Source organism: Aythya marila (genome assembly GCF_965140915.1).
Source record: "Aythya marila genome assembly, chromosome: 4".
NCBI classification, from domain to species: domain Eukaryota; kingdom Metazoa; phylum Chordata; class Aves; order Anseriformes; family Anatidae; genus Aythya; species Aythya marila.
In genome coordinates, this window is record NC_139045.1 from 42,528,370 (window position 1) to 42,548,959 (window position 20,590).

Consider the following 20,590-nt stretch of genomic DNA (forward strand, 5'->3'; position numbering starts at 1 on the left):
GCCAAAGTATTCTGAAGATAAATTTGTTCACTAAAACAAATGAAAGGAGATTATTATGGCCTTGAGTAAAACAAAAAGTACTTATGATGTGGATGCCATCTGGACACATGCAGATAATAAGTCTGCAAAAGAGTGGAAACAGTCACATATATATATATATATATATATATATATATATTTTTTTTCATTCCTCATTTCATTTTCTGAGTCTTTTTACTATCAAATCAAACTTTATTTGTTAAATGTATTTAAAGATAACTTAGTCAGTGGAAATTAAAAGCCTAAATGGAGCATCCCCCAAAATAGTAGTGCAGCATGGAAACACTAGGTAGGCACATGACAGTTATGTGTAAGTGCAGTTATATATATTTTAAGGAGTACCATTAAAGATGGCGTCAATACATGTAAAGATGAGACCAGAACTCTGGTTATTAGCTATGGAGATGCATTAGTACAGGTGCTGGTGTCCTGAGAATGCAGATAATCCTTTTTCAGTAAGGGGAACATGGCAACTTCAATAGAAATAAAAAGTAATACCTCGCCAGCCTCAGTTTGCTACTAAATTAATTTACATTTCATTTGTTAACATACGGTACTACAAGTGCAGAAATTCAGTTCTTTGTAAAACTTGCTCATTCAGACATGAACTCTTTGAGTTTTGATGTTTCAGATGTCTTTTATTTAGGGTTCTATTTCATGACCAGCTATCGTTCACTGTTAGCTTCGGATAAGCAATAATAGCACGTTTGGCACAGACAACAGTAATGAACTTCTTAAATTTTAGGCCAAGTAGTTTCTGTCTTACGAAAACAATTTTTTTCAAAGTCTTTTAATGAGCATTGAACCATGTTACATTGTTTTAAAATATTCTTATAAATTTTAAGTTAATAAAAATCTAATATTGCCTAAGCAAGAATTACATCACAGGCTATTCAAGCTATCTTTAGTTAGTTCAATCTAACTCTATATTTTCTTTGGTAACCATGTAGAAAATTGCCTAGATTATTTAAAAATAACCTTTCCTTTTAGGTTGATCATAGCTTTAATTTAATGAGTATATGACAGTTAATAAACACATTATTAAATCTAAGACTGTTTTTGTTTCATGTTCCTTCCAGGTGCATTCTGCTTCCTCTTTTGGGAATGAAGCCCCCTCAGCAGAGCCTCTTCCTGCTTGTAGACTCAGTTGATGAGGGCTGCAACGTTTCCGAGGGTGAACAGACTTCTACAAGCTTATCTGGGACGATAGCAGAGCTGTTGGCTGGCCATTTTGAGTTCTTCCCTCCTTGGTTGCTCCTTCTATGTTCTGCCCGCAAGCAGAGCAAAGCTGTTACAAAAATGTTTACAGGTGAGTGCAGACCCCAGCAAGCATCAGAACAAGGATCTAGTATCCTCAAGACCCTTGGTGTCTGTTGAAAACACTAATGTGTGCTTAGTTCTAAAAAGCTGCAGTGGCAAAAATGGTAATTCTAAAATCCTCACATTCGGTTTACTGAGACCTACAGAAAGCTTAAATCGTCAGAGTAATTCAGAGGTAAATTATGTCCACAATACAACTGTTGGTGGCTTTGAGTTTTCTTCTTGCTTTGCTAGTTCTAAAAAGCTTTGAAACAGTGTAGGTGATGTGTAAGTACATAAGTATTTTGGCTGTATATGCCCATTCCTCACAACCTCAAAAGATTTTTTTCATCTCCCATTAAAAACTTTCCCCTTATTTTCAGAAAGCAATGAATAACCTTTGAAGGTGCAACTTGAGAGGGTAAAACTGTCAATGTGGATTCTTAGAGTATACTTTTGGCAAAGATGGTGTGGTAGAGAATTCTTTACAACTTCTTCATCCAGGCTTTACTGTGTCATGAAAATATTTCTTCACTATAATGACATTGTTACTGGACGTTCTCTGAAATGCAATAAAGGGTAATATCTAGACTGGATTCCAGGCCTATGTATAAAGCCTGTGTGTGTTAAGGCAACAATTAGGACAAAAATGTGATTATAGAACACAGCCCCATAGGCTTGCTCGTTTCTACTGTGGCAAAAGGTCAATGTGATAATTGCATTCTGGAATGGAGTCCTGTATTAATCATCAGCAGACACGAACACTGGTATTTGGGAGTATGTGAGAACTAAGGGAAACTTTGGGGTAGCTTCATAGGGCTCCTTTGGAAGTTCATATGGGAATAGTTTCGTCAGAGTTTGGCTGATTAGATACGTTGTCACTGCCAAAAAACAGACAAAACTTTCTTCAGAGCAGTTTTATTTCCTTTCCATTGAATCATATAATGTTTCAGGCTAGTCCTAAAAAATTGCTGTTGTCTTCTAAGTATGTTTCCAGATGGAATTCTTGACAGAAAAAATCAGCAGAACTAATGGGTATGCCTTTAAAATAAATTTAACTTGAATGAGTTAATTTCTCATTTCCACAGCAAATGATTTGATGAATAGTGTAAAGGGAGTTGGCTTGCGGTATTATAATGCTATCTTCACTGTGCAAAAAGGTGCAGAAAAGAAAGAATGAATCCCAAAGTAATTGGACACAATTTGAGATTAAATTTTAGGGTCTATTTGTAAGAAATGGTGGTGGATTTTTTCCCAAAATGAGAGCAAACTGTGACATTACATCTAGCAGTACACTTCTGGGTGATTTTCTTGTTTACAGCCAATACTCAAGTTTGTGAAAGATGTTGCAAGGACATGAGGAACATAGTTGAAGCTTCTGTTAACTTCATAAATACACACATATGTATTGCAACTTTGTGTTGCAAACTTTGAGATAATGTTGATTTTCTGGTTTTAGCCTGCAAAGGATAGGTTGTTGTTAACACTTCTGGGGCAAACTCTTCTCTTCTTTTGTGGTATTTGAATGTTTACTTTTAGCTGAGCTTAAAAAAAAAAAAAAAAAAAAAAAAAAGTTAATTGACAGGCAGGCAGAATTTAAGATTTACCTTGAGCATTTTTTGTACTTGTGACAGAAGAAAGGGTGTGCACAGTAATTTGCACTGTACTCTGGGACACCATTACACTGAATTTCTTGTGCTTCCAGTTTCTCAGTAAATGGTTGCAAGTGTAACGCTAATGTAGTCACTGGTCGTTTTCTTCAGATGTTTCTTCCATTTGGCACAAAAAATCAGTTTCACTCTAACTTCGTAAGATAGATTGGAATCCTTTTAACATTGTTTTAGGAAAACGAGTCCCATCTGGTGTTTTTTCTGCTAAAAAACGTTATAGTAAGGTATAGAATATATACTAGCCAGTATTAATTTGATAAGTCAGTTTATATCAGGTTTCACTTATAATTTTGAAGTGTGAAGTCTTCCTCCACAAAAGTGCTGAAATGAGAGCTAAGACTGTATGTCAGCATGTGGTATAAATGATTGGGAGCAGGGCTGCTGCAGTTGCTTGGTCCCGACGATGTTCTTTTTTGGGTGTTGAACACAGGCGAGAGCTCTGCAAGCATCTCTCCTGCCAAAAATAGTCATGACATGGAAGAAAGAGTCCAGCCTTTCCTCATCCACCGTCATCTTGCCACTGCTAGAAAGGAGGGGAGTTTATTCTAGTCCTCATTCCTTCCCTTTTGCCGGTGACTTATTTATGCAGGTTGAATAGCTGTGCCTGCCTCTGCTGCAGCCCCATGTTCGTGGCCCCTGTGTGTTTGGAGTTTCTGTAGTAGCACAATGTGCTACAGATTTTTCCCCTTACTCCAGATTCTCAGCTTTCATTAATTAAAAAAAAAGAAAATAGTTTTTGCCTCTTGTGGCTGCAAAGACAACCTCAAAAATATGAACCAAATGTAAATTGATGCCTGCATGAGTCTGCGGTCACCCTCCACAGTGAGCAAAAGCCAGCCAACTGAGTAAAAAAGAGGGGGAACAGATAACGCGTGTCTTCCTGACTTCTCTTCTATGTACACTGTCACCAACTGCCACATCATGCCTGCCTGCTTTTCTTACAGACTTCTGCCCCAAATTTAGCTATTTTCCTTCTAGTGTCCATAGTTGTCCAGATAATCTCCCACGTAGTCATTTGCTATCATTTGGCAACAAGTGTGGACTGTCAAGCAGCTGCAGTAAACAGTCTTTTCAATCCTTTTATTACAGTTTTTTTTAGAAAACGTTATTTCCTTTTATTCCCTGTTTTCTTTCTTTTATTTTCTAAATAACTCAAAAAACATCTACCCTGAAAGTGGCACAGACCATACAATGTGTATAGTTTTTTATGTTTCAGCTAACTAGGTAATTAAACTGTTTCCCCTAAAAAGAGGATAAATATTGGAAGTAAAGCAGCTATTCTTGCAAAACTAATTTCCTCTTTAAAATAATTTAGGCATTTTAAATTCCGGCAATTTTATTTAGATAAATTTGAGTAAAAAGTGGATATTTCCTCATTTTACAACATAAAGATAAACAGGCAGAACTGCATATGTACAAATGCTCTATTCAGTGGTCTAAAGAGGCTTTTTAATGGGCATGTACTTCTTTGTTTTATCTTTAAAAAAGATATTATCTGTGGCATCCGGCTTGATTGTACCCCTCAATTAAACACTGACATTCTTGATCAAACGAATTCCTCGTGCACAAGGCACCAGCGTAGTACAACCCATGCAGATGACACATCTCACAGAGTCGTAGTTACCATGAAGATAACGTTACATACTGGAAACTGCAATAAAAAGACTGAAAAACGGACGTGAAAGGGTTCAATCTAGCATCGGAGGCAGCTTTTTCTCAACTTATCTATAGGCAAAAGCAGACCTTTTGGCTTTTCTCACTCTTGTATTTGTCTATCATGCAACTCCAGACCTACAGATATTAAGAGCTGATATTTTATTTATTCAGACTTGCTCTGGATTGGAAACCTTAGGAGCATGGGTCTCAGCAATTTTTGCAATTTGCTAGTTCTGATCTGGATAGGTAAGGAGGGTCATTCTTGTAGCATTTCCTAAAATTAAAAACTGAGCAAAAATGTGAAAACTGAAGGAAAATGTAATAAAAATCACAAACCAGCTTTTCTGCACCCAGAAGATTCAGACTATTTGGTTATTGAAGCCACTTGGGTAGCTGTAGTGCTGAATCCCCAAATCAAATCACTTGTCTGATTTGGAACCGAACCTTTCCAAATCAGCTGCCCAGAGTATAAATGGCATGAGACCACTTTAGAAGAGATCGCTTAAAAAAAAAAACAAACAACAACAAAAAACAACTATGTTGTCCTCTAATTTTTCATTGTAGGTTAAAATTTATTTAGGCAGTTTTGTGTTACATTAAAGTCTGGATTTTGACAATAAAGGATAATTTATATAGATTTTAAAACGTTTATATAGTTGTAAAATTTACTCCTGTATTATGACTACTGCTGTGAAAAAGATATTTGCAGTTTTGTTTTGAAAAAAATCATTCAGGAGACTTGGGAAATAAGTGTGGTTTTCTTTTCCCTTAGGAGGTAGACATGACTTTATTATTTACTGTTTCCTCTTTTCTCACTCTTCTGATCAATGCTTCAAAATTTGATGCTAGGGAGTTTCTTCTTTTTTAATAAAAAGTTGTGTGCATTTTCAGCTTTTTAGCTTTGTAATTAAAGAGGCAAGACTAAAGTACGTCTGTAGTTTAGTAAATCTAACAAAATAAAATTCCATGCATTGACATGGACCAGTGACAGTAGCAGAATTCAGCCTCAAGACTCTTCCAATATCTCTTAGCATCTGTGGTAGATGCAATGCAATTTGTAGCACATAGTACACTGCGAATGCATTAAAAACTAAGGGTGCTGCTGCAGTTTTCAGGCGCATTTACTGTGCTGGATACGTTGTTCTTTTTGAGCAGATGTCCATAAATAGCCAGAGAAATACTGAACTTAATATATGCTTAGATCAGCAGTGTAAATTATTAATGCCTAAATGTTGCCATGGTTTTAATCATTTAGATTATTTCAAAGCTAACAGTTTAGTTAAATGAAAAATATTAAAGTGTATTTAAAACTTTAATGCAATAAAATATATTTTGTTAAGGATATGAAAATTGAAGGTTATTTTTAAGTATTTAGTGGAACCTGCTAGTTAATAGCTTATTTTTATTATTAAAGTTTGAAAATGTTCATATACTGTAAAAGTATTTATATAACCAAGATACTTTTTTTTTTTCTTTGAATGACCCCAGACCTTGCCAAGAAATACATTTGGAACTGATTTGTTTACAGAACTGCCAGGAATTTAATAAATCAGGAAAATCCATATTGGAGCTCCCATTGGGTTGAAAGTGATGTGTTGTAAGAAAAATCTTAGCAATGCAAAAAGCAGGGTCGTGGGACTGCAAGTTCTGTCTGCTGCACTCCTGTTTTGCTGATCTTAAGTAGTTCGTGGGAATGCATCTGAAACAAAATGAACTTTCTCCTAGTGTTTTGATGCTTCTTGTCCGTGAAAGTGACTTATTGTGTCTGGTAGGGTGGAAAAGCAAGTTTGCAAGATCTTTGTTTGGAAATGTAAAATGAGCTCATTTAGATAGAAGGTTGGGGAAAAAAAAAAAAAAGCTTTGTTCTACTCCTTCAAGCTAACAACAAGAATATCGTTGTTGTTGTTTTTTAATATTTTCTATCCGTAAAACTTTCCTTGGAGTATTTATTGTAGAATGGCATGGTGCAGTGGTTAAATATAACAGCCTATTTCTGTTCAAAAGCCTGTTACAATGGAAGTTTATTAATCCCAGCCCTTGAGGAATGTTTTGTCCTTAGGACATGTGAAGACATGTATGGCTGTAGTGTGTTCGTTGTATATACGATCTTCTCTTCAGATACGATATATAGGATTTCCTTAAGAAAGAACATTTGAAAAACGTGGAGCATTTAGGGGATTGAGGTTTTGGGCTGGTTTTATTTTTTAGATCATGTCCAAAATGGTTTTATTGACTTCCCTACCCCTTCTGAACGGCAAAATGGAGATTGGTATTTCAAGACATTTCAAGATAAGGAATAGTTTTGTGCTTTTGAAGCACAAGTATGGGATCTGAGATGCTTGAGCAGTTATGACTCTGCAACTTTTCTTGCAAAGGCTGAGAGTCAAGGAAGGTGAAGAGCGGTCATAAGTCAACACAGAACATAAGCTGAAGTCTTATTGCTGTTGTGTGGGTCTGTCAGGGATTTTCTTGCTGGGGTGAAGTGAAATCAACCACTGCAAAACTTGAAGAAGCATTGGAGTTATTTAAAAATAAAAGTAACTTAGATACGGAAATGTAGGTGAGAAGGAAAGATGTGGGCATGGGATTGAGGTGAGAGCTGGGGATGTCGTGAGGAGAGTCACCTATTACTAGACACACTGAGAAGGATTTTGCAGAGCTTTGTGCCTATTTCCTTTCAGCCAAGTGACAGATACAGATCTGACTCGCAGAAGTGTTTACTTCTCTCTTAACAGAGGAGTTTAAAGAACTACAAAGTGATTGTGGTGGTTGCTTTTTGCTCTGAATTGAGCAAAATAGAGCTGTTGCCTGCACACATGAGGCGAGACAACCAAAGCAACGCTTGTGTGATGACAGCTCTGTGCACGCATACGACTGTGAATTCATGCACCAAGCAGTCCTTCATTTTTAACTGCACTGTTTTTGCTTTTCTGTCTTCTGAAAGCTCGCAGAAGCAGCCTTTCCTTGAAAGGAAAGCTTGGAATCGGCAGAATGGGAGGGCACCAGCTGTCCTTACTCAGCAATGTTTCTTATTTGGCTTCTGTACATGAATTATGGGCTTTACAAAGTTACATACAGAATATTTTAACCAAATGAACAGTAAATCAGTGAATTATGCCATTCTGCAGGTCAAGTTAGGACATTATTTGAAGTTGCGGTAACAAATTGTGATGGGTAAAGATGGTTCTTTTTTTTTTTTTTTGGAGAGACATTAAAAAATGCCTCTAGAATAGAGAGATCCTCCCAGATCTTATTTTCTGCCTCCTTGCCCTTGCATTCAAAAATCTGCAAGTCTATAATGTCATTAGTGTGGTCTTAGCATTTGCAGAATTATCCTGTCCGATGATTTTATTTTGAGGGGAAGCATACTTTTGTATTCTATCGATTTAGTCCTCTTAGATTTGTCGTGCTACCATAATTAATATATTTCTGCTTCTTTTACTATTTTAGTAACATCACTGTAATTGGCATCTTGGTTCTAGGCTGTTGTGTTTGTACACTGCTTGGGAAGACTTAACTCTTAAATAGTTAACAGAAGGAGCTGGACATCATGTTCAGAACCTCTGCTGAAGATATTCAGGAACAAGAAACAAAGCTCAATTATTGGAACAAGTTCACAGAGTGAGCAATTTGATCCACAGAATATTTTAATCCAATAAAAACATAGAGTTGAAAATGACCTTCTTCAGAGTGTCACTTCCAATTACTTGTTCCATGAAGTTAGGACTGAGATTGCATTGGGTGGGTTGCTCAGTGGCTACTTTTCCTTCAATATAATTTGGGGGTTAGTAACTGCTTTGGTTTGCAAAGCAAGGCTTTTTTTGACAAGATGAGCTGACTCTAAAGGAAATGTGTGCAAGCTGCTACATTGGAGGATGAGATTAAAGCCTGTCCCTGGAGAAGTGAGGAATAATTTTGGCATGAAATACAGTTTTAACCTCAGTAGTTCAAGACACTCTGTCTGTGTCTTCTGCAGTTTTCCTGTAGCTTTCAGAAAAGTAGCATTCGGAAAAACATAATGTTTTGTTAAACAAAGAAGGTAGGTATTCCTCAAACACACAGTTTGGTGCTATCAAAAGCAGTGCTTTAAATGAGATAGCCATGTATTCCATGGAACTGAAATGCCATTCACATGTTCCATCCCGCCTTATTCTTTAGGGCTTTCAGCTACTGGAATTGCCCTGGAGACTGTTCCTCACCTGTTTGTATGAGCAGGGTTCTTTACTTTGCAAGAGGGTGTGGGGTTTTACGTGTATGCATGTAGGGAGGAGACGTACACACTATGCATATATGAAATTTCCCTTTTTCCTCTCAAGAGTAAATAGTTTGGAAAAAACAATGGGATCCTATGACTATCAGAAAGCCTGTTTCCTTATGCAGCGATTCAGCTACCAAAGAACTGGGGTGTTTATCTAAAAGTCCTTATTTGAAAAAATACATGGTAATTAGTGCACAGAAATGTAAAGGCATTTAAGATGTTCTTGAATCTCTCTCTCTTTTACATCATAAAGGCTTTTAAAAGAAACTAAGGTGATCATGTTAAAGTGATTTATGTTCATTTCAAGAATATGCACCAGGTGTAAATAATATCTTCTGTAATTATATTAATATAATGGTTGTCTTAATCTAAATAGCTGAAAATTATTTGGAATTTCACTGTTAACCACATTGGAGAAAGTATTATCCCTTTAATAAAATAATAATACTTAATAATCTCACTTTAGTTGCAGTTCTGTTTTTCATTTATTTTTCTTTTTGCTTAGGTGTTTAGTATTGTCCAAGGCAGATACACAATGTCTGATTCAAGTCACTTTTAAAATGTTTGTCTTTAATGACATGTATTTCTGCTTACAGTAGATCAGGATTAAAAATAAGTGTTTTCTGCTATTAATAATGATTTACATTCAGTATGTTTGCATACAAAACATACTGTGGTGGGTGTGCCCTACCCCAAAATGTCTTTTTGCTTTTTTTTTTTTAAAGACTTAAGCGAAACCAGATCAACAATATATAATAACTTTCTTCTCTTTCAATAGGTTTTAGAAAAATAAGTCTGGATGATCTACGAAAGGCATATATTGTGAAAGATGTGCAACAGTATATTTTACATCGTTTAGATCAGGAAGAAGCACTGAGACAACATCTCACAAAAGAAACTGCAGAAATGCTGAATCAGCTCCACATCAAAAGCAGCGGTTGCTTTTTGTATCTGGAACGTGTCCTAGATGGAGTTGTGGAGAATTTTATTATGTTACGAGAGATCCGTGATATTCCGGGAACATTAAATGGCCTATACCTTTGGCTCTGTCAGAGACTTTTTGTGAGAAAACAGTTTGCAAAAGTCCAGCCTATTCTCAATGTGATTCTTGCAGCCTGCAGGCCATTAACCACAACAGAATTGTATCATGCAGTGTGGACCAAAAATATGACGTTGACTATGGAAGATTTTCAACGCAAATTGGATGTCCTGTCAAAAGTCCTCATTGATGGACTTGGAAATACAAAAATCTTGTTTCATTACAGCTTTGCGGAGTGGTTGCTGGACGTAAAGCACTGTACGCAGAAATACTTGTGCAATGCAGCAGAGGGACACAGAATGCTGGCGATGAGCTACACCTGCCGGGCAAAGGATTTAACGCCCTTAGAAGCTCAAGAATTTGCCCTGCATCTAATCAACTCAAATTTACAGTTAGAGACCTCAGAGCTGGCTTTGTGGATGATATGGAATGGCACACCTGTCAAAGACTCCCTGTCGACCCTCATTCCTAAAGAACAAGAAGTATTACAGCTCCTGGTGAAAGCCGGCGCTCACGTCAACAGCGAAGACGACCGCACGTCTTGCATCGTGCGGCAGGCTCTGGAAAGAGAAGACTCCATTCGCACCTTGTTAGACAACGGGGCTTCGGTCAACCAGTGCGACTCGAACGGGAGGACGCTTCTAGCCAACGCGGCGTACAGTGGCAACCTCGATGTCGTTAACTTGCTGGTTTCGAGGGGAGCAGATTTAGAGGTAGAAGACACGCACGGGCAAACAGCACTTACCCTCGCTGCGCGGCAGGGGCATACCAAGGTGGTGAATTGCTTGATCGGATGCGGGGCTAACGTTAACCACACCGATCACGATGGCTGGACAGCGCTGCGGTCTGCAGCGTGGGGTGGGCACACCGAGGTAGTTTCTGCGCTCCTTTATGCCGGAGTCAAAGTGGACTGTGCAGATGCCGATAGCCGAACAGCGCTGCGAGCAGCAGCCTGGGGAGGGCATGAAGATATTGTGCTGAACCTGCTCCAACATGGTGCTGAAGTTAATAAAGCGGATAACGAGGGCAGAACAGCTTTGATTGCGGCTGCGTACATGGGGCATAAAGAGATCGTGGAGCACCTGCTGGACCATGGTGCAGAGGTGAACCACGAGGATGTGGACGGAAGGACTGCACTGTCGGTCGCTGCGCTTTGTGTACCGGCTAGCAAGGGGCATGCTTCTGTGGTTAGTCTTCTGATTGACCGGGGTGCTGAGGTCGACCACTGCGATAAAGACGGCATGACTCCGCTGCTGGTAGCTGCTTATGAAGGACACGTAGATGTTGTTGATCTACTTCTGGAAGGAGGAGCAGATGTTGATCACACAGATAACAATGGTCGTACACCGCTTCTGGCAGCAGCCTCCATGGGCCACGCTTCAGTTGTAAATACTCTTTTATTTTGGGGTGCGGCTGTTGATAGCATTGATAGTGAAGGGAGAACAGTTCTGAGCATAGCCTCTGCACAAGGCAATGTTGAAGTAGTACGGACTCTGCTGGACAGGGGACTAGATGAAAACCATAGAGATGATGCAGGCTGGACACCTTTGCATATGGCAGCTTTTGAAGGTCACAGGTTGATATGTGAAGCTCTTATAGAACAAGGTGCTAGAACAAATGAAATTGATAATGATGGACGTATACCTTTCATATTAGCAGCGCAAGAAGGTCACTATGATTGCGTGCAGATATTACTGGAAAACAAATCCAACATTGATCAGAGAGGCTATGATGGGAGAAATGCTCTTCGGGTTGCTGCTTTAGAAGGTCACAGAGATATAGTTGAATTACTGCTCAGCCACGGAGCAGATGTAAACTACAAAGATGCTGATGGCCGGCCAACACTTTATATTTTAGCATTAGAAAACCAGCTCACGATGGCTGAGTATTTTTTAGAAAATGGTGCAAACGTAGAGGCGAGTGATGCCGAAGGAAGAACAGCACTCCATGTTTCCTGCTGGCAGGGCCATTTGGAGATGGTACAGGTGCTGATAACATACCATGCCGATGTGAATGCTGCAGATAATGAGAAGAGGTCTGCTTTGCAGTCTGCTGCATGGCAAGGTCATGTGAAGGTAGTGCAGCTTCTAATTGAGCATGGAGCTCTGGTTGATCATACGTGTAACCAAGGTGCTACTGGACTCTGCATTGCAGCCCAAGAAGGGCACATTGATGTTGTCCAAATATTACTTGAGCATGGTGCTGATCCAAATCATGCTGACCAGTTTGGGCGCACTGCTATGCGTGTCGCAGCTAAAAATGGACATTCTCAGATTATTAAATTACTGGAAAAATATGGTGCATCTACTCTGAATGGCTGTACTCCGTCTCCAGTCCACACAATGGAGCAAAAACCCTTACAGTCGGTCTCTTCTAAAATGCAGTCATTAACAATGAAGTCAAATAGTTCAGGGAGTACTGGTGGAGATATGCAGCCTAGTATGCGTGGCTTATCTAATGGGCCTGCTCATGCGTTCAGCTCTCCTTCAGAGTCGCCTGATTCTACAGTTGACCGTCAGAAGTCATCTTTGTCAAATAATTCCCTGAAAAGTTCCAAAAATTCTTCTCTCCGTACCACATCATCGACCGCAACCGCTCAGACTGTGCCCATCGATAGTTTCCACAGCCTCTCCTTTACCGAACAAATCCAGCAGCATTCCCTGCCACGCAGCAGAAGTAAGCAGTCTATTGTTTCTCCTTCTTCCACAACTCATTCCCTAAGTCAAAATCACAATTCACCAAGTAGCGAATTTGAATGGAGCCAAGTGAAACCTAGTTTGAAATCAACTAAAGCTAACAAAGGGGGGAGAACGGACAATTCCAGCAAGTCTGGATCAGCTGGGAAAAAAATAAAACAAAGTGGTTCCTCCCAACCAAAAGTGTTAGAGTATGAAATGACTCAGTTTGATAAACGAGTACCTATTGCCAAATCTGGGACGAGTGTGCCGCTCAAGTCAATGCCAGCAGAGTCACAGTGCAAAATTTTGGTCCCACCAGCTCAGCAAGAAATTGGTCGATCTCAGCAGCAGTTCCTAATTCACCAACAGAGTGGGGAGCAGAAGAAGAGAAATGGAATTATGACGAATCCCAATTATCATCTTCAAAGCAATCAGGTTTTTCTTGGTAGGGTTTCTGTCCCACGAACAGTGCAGGATAGAGGGCATCAGGAGGTACTGGAAGGCTACCCTCCTGCAGAGACAGAACTCAGCCTTAAGCAAGCCTTAAAACTTCAGATTGAAGGTAGTGACCCAAGCTTCAACTACAAGAAAGAAACGCCACTATAAAAGGTAAACTATCTAGTCAGGAAGGAGTAAAATGCATGTATTTCATCATGTGTGTTTGAAGGAAGCTGAAAATACATTTCATTGTGGTTTACTATCATAGTTGTCTTCTTAATGAAAGCCATGGCAAGTATTTGGTTGGTTGTAATTTATAAACATCAGCCTTGGAAGAGTTGGTTTATCGATGTATTTTTTTTGAATTCCAAATGCTCAAATCTTGCCCCACTGTCTTTAGTATATTACTGAATGAAATGCTAAGTTTCATGTAGCTTTGATCTGGAATTTTCTTTACCAGTATAAGAATAGCTGGGAATTTTATTATGTGGTATTTTCAGATACACTCATTATTTCATGCAGTTCCCCCTATATTGAGTAATTAATCATATTTACAAAGATGCTTCTCAAGAAGATTCTTGCAAGTTACAGGCAACAAATTTACTTCTATGAATTTGGATTCTGAATGTGAAAACTCAAATTTATCCACAAATGTGAAAGTTTAGAAGCTACCCTAAAGCTTTAATTTTATATTTCTGTTACTGTGAAATAACCTTCTACAAAGAAATGACATTCCTCATAGCAAGGTAGAAATCTGTTATCAATTTCCTCACCATTCTGCAATTCTTAAGTATGAGCTGAAAATCAGTGGAGTTCACTTTGATTTCTCACTTTCTCTCCTATACTAAATTTTATGTTGAAAAATAAATATTATGTAGCTTTTTCAAGTATGAATTGTCAGTAAGGAAATCAGCTAAAACAGAACCATTTCTCTGCCTCATCCTGGGGAATTTTTCTTTTTTAGGGTATTTGGAATGTATTCATAATTAGTATTTTCCATTTGAATTTCAAAGAAGCAGCATCTTCATACATGAAATGTATGCAGCTCTCATTGCTTATATGTATTTTTCTGAAAACATACATTTTGTTTGTGTAAACACTGCATTTTTACAGACCAGACTGCTGCTCCGTAGAACCAGAATGTTCTTGGTAGCTGACTCACTTCTCTTGCAGGCCACCAAAGACTGCAGGTTTCTAGGGCAATTGCAGATAGAACAGAATGCACAAATGGGAGATTTCGAGCTGCCAAAAGCATGTTGACATTTTCTGTTTTTTTCTCTGAAATGTCTGGGAAATTGAGTTCACTTTAACAGAATGCATCTCTCCAGGTGTACCTGGGATCTCTTGTGAACTGCAGAGTGTTGAGATACTGTGCTGGACTCTTAAAATGTTTCTGTGGGATTCCTATTTTGGTTAAACCGAAATATTTGAAACAATACAGTGTTTCACAAAGCTACATAATAGAGCCTGCACATTTGTAACATGCAAATATTTGTGTTATTTATCAAAGGGTCAGGTGAGCTGTGAAGCAGACAAAAGCGAAAGGGTAGAACTACAAGAGCAGAGAGAGAGGGGAGTAAGCAGGTGTAAAAATGGAAATGGACCCTAAATTTTAGTCAAAAGAGCTATAGATTCCTACAGCTCTAAACCCTGTCCAAAACAGGGTTTTTTGTTTGTTTGTTTGTTTTTTCCTACCTCCATACACAGGTGCCTGATGTTCAGTGCTAGCTTTCATGTTACATTTTGTATATAATTCTGACCTAAAATGTATTGTTTCAACATGACCTGTGTCCTTGAAGCTGATGAGTTTTGATGAATTTTTCATCGGTGTAGATTTTAAAACATGTAGAAAACATGGAGAAAAAAAAAAAAAAACACTTTGTGTATAATTTTAAAACTCATGTTGAGCTTTGCTTTACCAGGAACATATAGTGCTTTTTTCCAAAGTCAGGGATTTTCCTCTTTGAAGTACTTATTTTATGTATTAAGCATATGAGGTGATAGATAACTATTTTTTTTCTTTTGCTTTTCTCTAATGCTTTCACGTAGCTTAATTTTAAATACAGAAGTTTAAAACAACTTGTGTGCATTATTAACTGCACACAAGTTCAGACTGTAATTTACCTCCTCTTTTGCCACGTCTGGAGCACAAAAGCAGTAATTTCCCTGACCGGTGAGTGCATTAGTCACACGTGCAGAATCACACAAGAAATACCCTGCCAGAGCACCTGAGGACCAGCTTTCCTTCCCTGGCTGCCTCTTTTAAGCTGTATTCAGGAGGCTTTCCTGCTGCAGGATCCTTGTAGCTGTTTTGGACGGTAGCAAGCACAGGAAATCCATCACGTGGGTTGAGTTAGACAGGAAATGCTTTTTGTCATTGGTATGTTGTTGTGTGCTTTTAACTTGAGTTAGAAATTACATAGCTGCCTGGCTGACAGCACTGCATCTATGGTGGAATATTTCAAAACTTCACGGTTTTGTTTTGTGTTTTTAGGTCAGTTCCATGATGCCACGAACAGAAGTGCTTCTGCTCCAAATGATTTATCAGCTGGCTGGGATGAAAGCATTGATGAAAACACCAATGAATGCTTGTTTAGTCCGCCTGGAAATTCAAGAATGTGATTATACCACAGTACAGTTACCTTAATTACTGTAACGTGCCTACATTTTCAGGCTGCCTTCTCCGTATTACCCTCTGTGCTTCAAAAATTTATTTTATGTACTTTATATTTAACACACAGAATGAGCACTTTTTTTTTTTTTTTTAATCGCAGAAAGATACACGCGGTATTTCCCTGACAACAGCTGAAAATTGTAAGATTGAGGAATTTCTGATTTCTAGAACGCTTGGCAGAAGTGCATGTGCCACAGTGAACTTTGTATGAAAAGGCAGTGCTTTTTTGTATTTATTTTCCTGTGGCTAAAGAAAAAAGCAGACAGTGTGTCACATTTGCATTGGTGTAACGTATGGTCAGTCTTTCCTGTGTACTTCAAGAAGTCCTCTTGAGAAATACAAATCTTGTAGCAGTATTTTATAAATACTGTACTTGTGTGTTCTGTCTCTGTAATAGCTGGTCCCTGGTAGCAAAGGGGTCAAACTGCAGCCATCTGCAGTATCTTTGGGATTTTTAAGAAACAAAATTCTGTGTCTGGTACCGTAGCATCAAATCTGGATGGCAGCCTGTGACCACGGGAAGCAATGGGTAAATTTGGTCTTGGACACCTGATCTTAAATAGCCTCAGTTATTGTTATGGTAATGAGGTAACTGAATATGGGTATTTCTTAGGTGCTAATGTAAAAGGTCTGCTCCTGCTTTCATGTACATCTTTATACATTAGAAACAGCTCTTTATTTTTCCAAGGCAGAGGACTGTATTGAGAATGTGTCGGTAAAACCAACCGTGGAAAATACAGAAGCTTTGTTAGGCTGAGAGAATATGCATTGAAAGTATAATGGAGAAAGAAAAGGTTAATGATACCATTGTCTGTGGAGGACGAAGATTACTGAGTTAGCCCTGTCCTGAGACAATAACTCTAAAGCACAAACTTGTATGAATGTGGTTGCTACTTCTGGTGGATTAGGTAGTGCCTGTGTGTGTATCTGTACCTGGAGTGTGGTTGGTCAGCAACCTGGGTAGTCCATATGTAGGTAACAGAAAAACAATTTCCCACTCTTACAGCAGAAAAAGATTACTTATATAAAGGGGAGCAAAATCAAGCCCATTGTTGTGCAAGTGAACAGGATGAATTTTTCCTTTGAATGTGCATATCTTATTTGCACAGCTCTGAGTGATAGAATTAAACAAGTGATTATTTTCTCCTAAAAATGCAAGCTATATTCTACTATTCACCATTACACAGCCTTGCTCTTTAGAAAATAAGCCTATTTTTATACGTGAGTATTTCTTCTAAAGGCTTGAGATTCGTCTTTTTCATACTGTAATTCTGATCATTCCACAAATAAGAAGATAGAAAGCTGAGGTTATTTTTCATAGAGGATTAATTAGATGTGTGGCTATCCCTAAACTTTGATAAATGGCCCCTGGATGTATGTGTAGTGCATATTCTAAGGCACTAAAGGGCTCAGTGTCTTATTATCATAACATTTTCTTGTCATCAGAATATTTTTTTGAAGTGTTGGGTTTTTGTTGTTGTTGTTTTTTTTTATATCTTGCACCTCCATTCTTATTCACTTGTTACTAAATGTAAAAAGAATCTTTTATAGTCAGGCATTCAGTGCATAGTAAGATTAAATGTTAAAAGTTGACACACAGCAATATTGATTATTCTGAATGTTTCATGTATTGAATTCTTGTCCCTGTGGGACAATTATAAAATAGACATGACAGAAGTCTTGCAAAACGGCCTTAAGAGTGGCTCGGTAAAGAGATAGTACCAAAATGTTCTCAGCAAACTTGTTCCAAACCTCAAGTACAGTCCATTTGCAATGCTGTGCAAGAATAAAACTTTTCTTAGTTGTTAGGTGTATGTTTTGTTCTGTAGAAAGGGATCCCTGAATGCTAACGTTTTTCTACTGACCTTGACTGTCATTGGGATTATATTTATTTAATTTTATTGTGTTATTAATTGCACCTTGTGGACAGAGGACGTAAAAATATGGCCAGTTTCACAAGGGGCCACCATTTATAGATAGCCTGATGGTTTTTGTGTGAATAGTATTTACATTTGAAACAGCTGGTGGGGAAACCCCATATCCAAATCAGCAGAAAGTAGACCTGCTGAAAACGTTTTCAGAAGGAAAATAACAATGCTTACGGATTTTGAACATCACTTTGGAACAGAGCACGAATCGCTTTAAAGCATCTACTTTCTCAGAAGGTCTGTGTAATTCCACATTGCTGTCGTGTGTGATTCTTAATCTCTACATTTGTGAGGTTCCTGTGTGCAAAGGCAAGTTGCTGTTCCCCCGTTGTCCTCTCTGTCCTGCTCTGCTCCGTCACATCCGCGTGATCAAGTGGAGGCGAATGGAGTTGCGTAGCTGTGACTCAGCACAGCTGCTTCTGGCAATGTACCGGTTCTCCCGACCCAAAAAGCCTGAATAAAACATGAATCCTCTTTCTCTTCATCACATTTCACTGGTCCTCCCAAGGTCACCTCCACAAGACACCTAAATCTCCTAACGGGAAAGCTAGGGAAAAGACTGTTTTGTGGACACTGGCATCAGTACTGTATGCATGTGGAAAAACTCTTCAAAAGAGCAATGCGTTAAGAGATGTAGAGGCACAACGATGCATTTTTGTCCTCTCTGTGATCAGTATTGAAAACATTACCATTTATTTAAAAATAAAAAGGTGTTTTCCCTCCTCAGTTACTCTGCTATGCAAACATCTGTATTGCTTAATATTCCCCATCTGAACTTCTCAGTTAACTTGGTTTGCAGATAGACTGTTTTTTTCCTGGAGTGGGTTGTAAATAGCCTTTAATGTACATTGAATGAATTTCACATTGTAAAATTTTTATTTTATTCCTTGTATTATATTAAGCGAAAATCCCTGTGTATATGAAAGTGCATAATAAATATATTTGCTTTTCAGCATACATCTGTTTTAATTTTTGTACCTCATTTCCCGGGACATCTCAGGAAAAGCTTATTAAATGTGATTAACACTTGTATCATACTTCATGGAACAAAACGTATGCATCAGGCAGTCTAGGTGAGCAAAACTCAGACCTCAACATTAATTCCTACACACCTGCTTATCACTGAGGTGACCTTTCTTTTTCCCACATTAAAAGTGAGTCAACCCTCAGTATCTGCAGCAGGAAAATCAGTGCATGTTACTTGGGTTAATATGACAATTTATACCAGCTATAGCAAGAGGGCATAAAAATTAAATATTTCAGTTGCTCTTAATTCTTTACTACTTTGCATGGTATTTGTTAATCCTCTCTTTGCTCGGTGTTTTTCTGTAGTATTTTTGGTTTAAGCTTGCTTCCTGGCAGTGCCTACTCATTTTCTTTGAGCTTGTTACTAAAAATTAGTAGAAATAGTAAGAGAAGGGAGAAGTTTTCCAGTCACTGCAATGATTTCATTTGCCCCAATGATCTTGTCTTCAGGTTGTATACTCATGGTGATTTCTCTGCAGGGTTTTTTGAGTGTGGAGGGAGAGTTTGGCTGTGCCTTCTGCCAGTGATGCTTCGCCTTGCCCTCCATGTACACTGCATCACACTGACTGCAGCTGCTGGTGCTCAGGGGTAGGCTGGTTTGCAAGGTTAGGAGAGTGACAAGCAGAACTGTTGGTACCTATTCACTTGTTTTGTGTGTAGTATTTCTGTGGTTTCCCACAGTAACTGTTGACACTCTTCTGTTAAGTTCTTTATGTCTGAAATAGCAAAGTATGAGATGTATTTGTTCAGTGGCATTTTTTCAGAGACTTATTTTTACTGATTGAATATTTTTTTATTGTGTTCCATAGAGATTTTATTCAGATAATCTCTAATAATATCTAAATATAATTATTCAACACCTGTTTTAAATTCCAAATCCTTTTTAATTCTAATTTTATGGAATATAAACAATCAGGATGAATAGTTCTTCAAATCTTCTGTGAGATCTTTGTAACAGTTTGGCTTCTGCATTACATGTATTTTCCAAATGAAAGCTGGGACTAGTTGGCACAGTGAACAAGTGCAAAGCTTTGCAGTCGGGGGCCCTTTGAGAGACAGCAATGAGAATTTGGCATTGATCTAAATCCTAGCCATTGTATGCTACAAAGAGTCACAGTTATAGGGCATGGGACTGAGAAATCTACTTGGCAAATCATTTTGTTAAACAAGTCTCCAAAGTTATACGTAGTTAATGTAAACAAGTTGACCTTTATGATGAAAATTTAATTTACTGGTGTCCCAGAAAGACCTACCATTCTCACTTTAATTCTTACAGAATATTAAGTTTGTATTAGGCCAACCAAGTCACAGAACTACAATTACAGGTGAATTTTAAGCTAGAGAAAAACAACTTCTAACAGGCTCCTGGATATAATCTTGTCTCTCTGGGATTTTAGTTTGTGGTCTGTAACCCTTTCTGACTGATTAAAAACACAGTAAAGGATTTTGTGTTTTGGTTTGGAGCCTTTTTTTCTTCTCTGTGCCTCACCAGGTCATTTTTAGCTCCCCAATCTGATCTGTATCTGCCTTTGGGGGCTTGTCCAGCACTTTAGTAGGGGACTGCCAAAGCTACAGAGCTTTCAGCCATTTCACATGTGTACCCTTGAAAAACTGGGATGTGGCAAGGATGGGGATGCTGCAGTAAATAGCTATGCCAGATAGAAATAATCAGATTTTTTTCTGAAGGAAAAGTAATTACTACTTTTTAAAATCTGGAAGTTTTCATCAAGTTATCTCTGGTTTAACAGTTTCTTGCAGTTGCAATGCAGTTGCAGGTTTTATGTCCAAATCCCTAAAATCCCACTGGCAGACAGGTACTGGATCTGTAGCCAGAGGCAAGGAAAAGGAGAAGTTGATGTATCGGGTAGATGTGCATCTCCAGTAA

At 38.4% G+C, this 20,590-nt stretch overlaps 1 protein-coding gene across 1 annotated transcript in view; it reads left to right on the forward strand.

Annotated features, from left to right (window-relative positions):
• Positions 1 to 17,901, forward strand: part of ANKRD50 (ankyrin repeat domain containing 50) — a 41,072-nt gene extending 23,171 nt beyond the window's left edge. The window contains exons 3-5 of the mRNA XM_082758511.1: positions 1,119 to 1,348; positions 9,701 to 13,248; positions 15,572 to 17,901. Coding sequence (XP_082614637.1) covers positions 1,119 to 1,348; positions 9,701 to 13,245 — 3,775 coding nt within the window. The 3' untranslated portion in view covers positions 13,246 to 13,248; positions 15,572 to 17,901. The remainder of the gene's footprint in view (positions 1 to 1,118; positions 1,349 to 9,700; positions 13,249 to 15,571) is intronic.
• Positions 17,902 to 20,590: the final 2,689 nt, after the last annotated feature.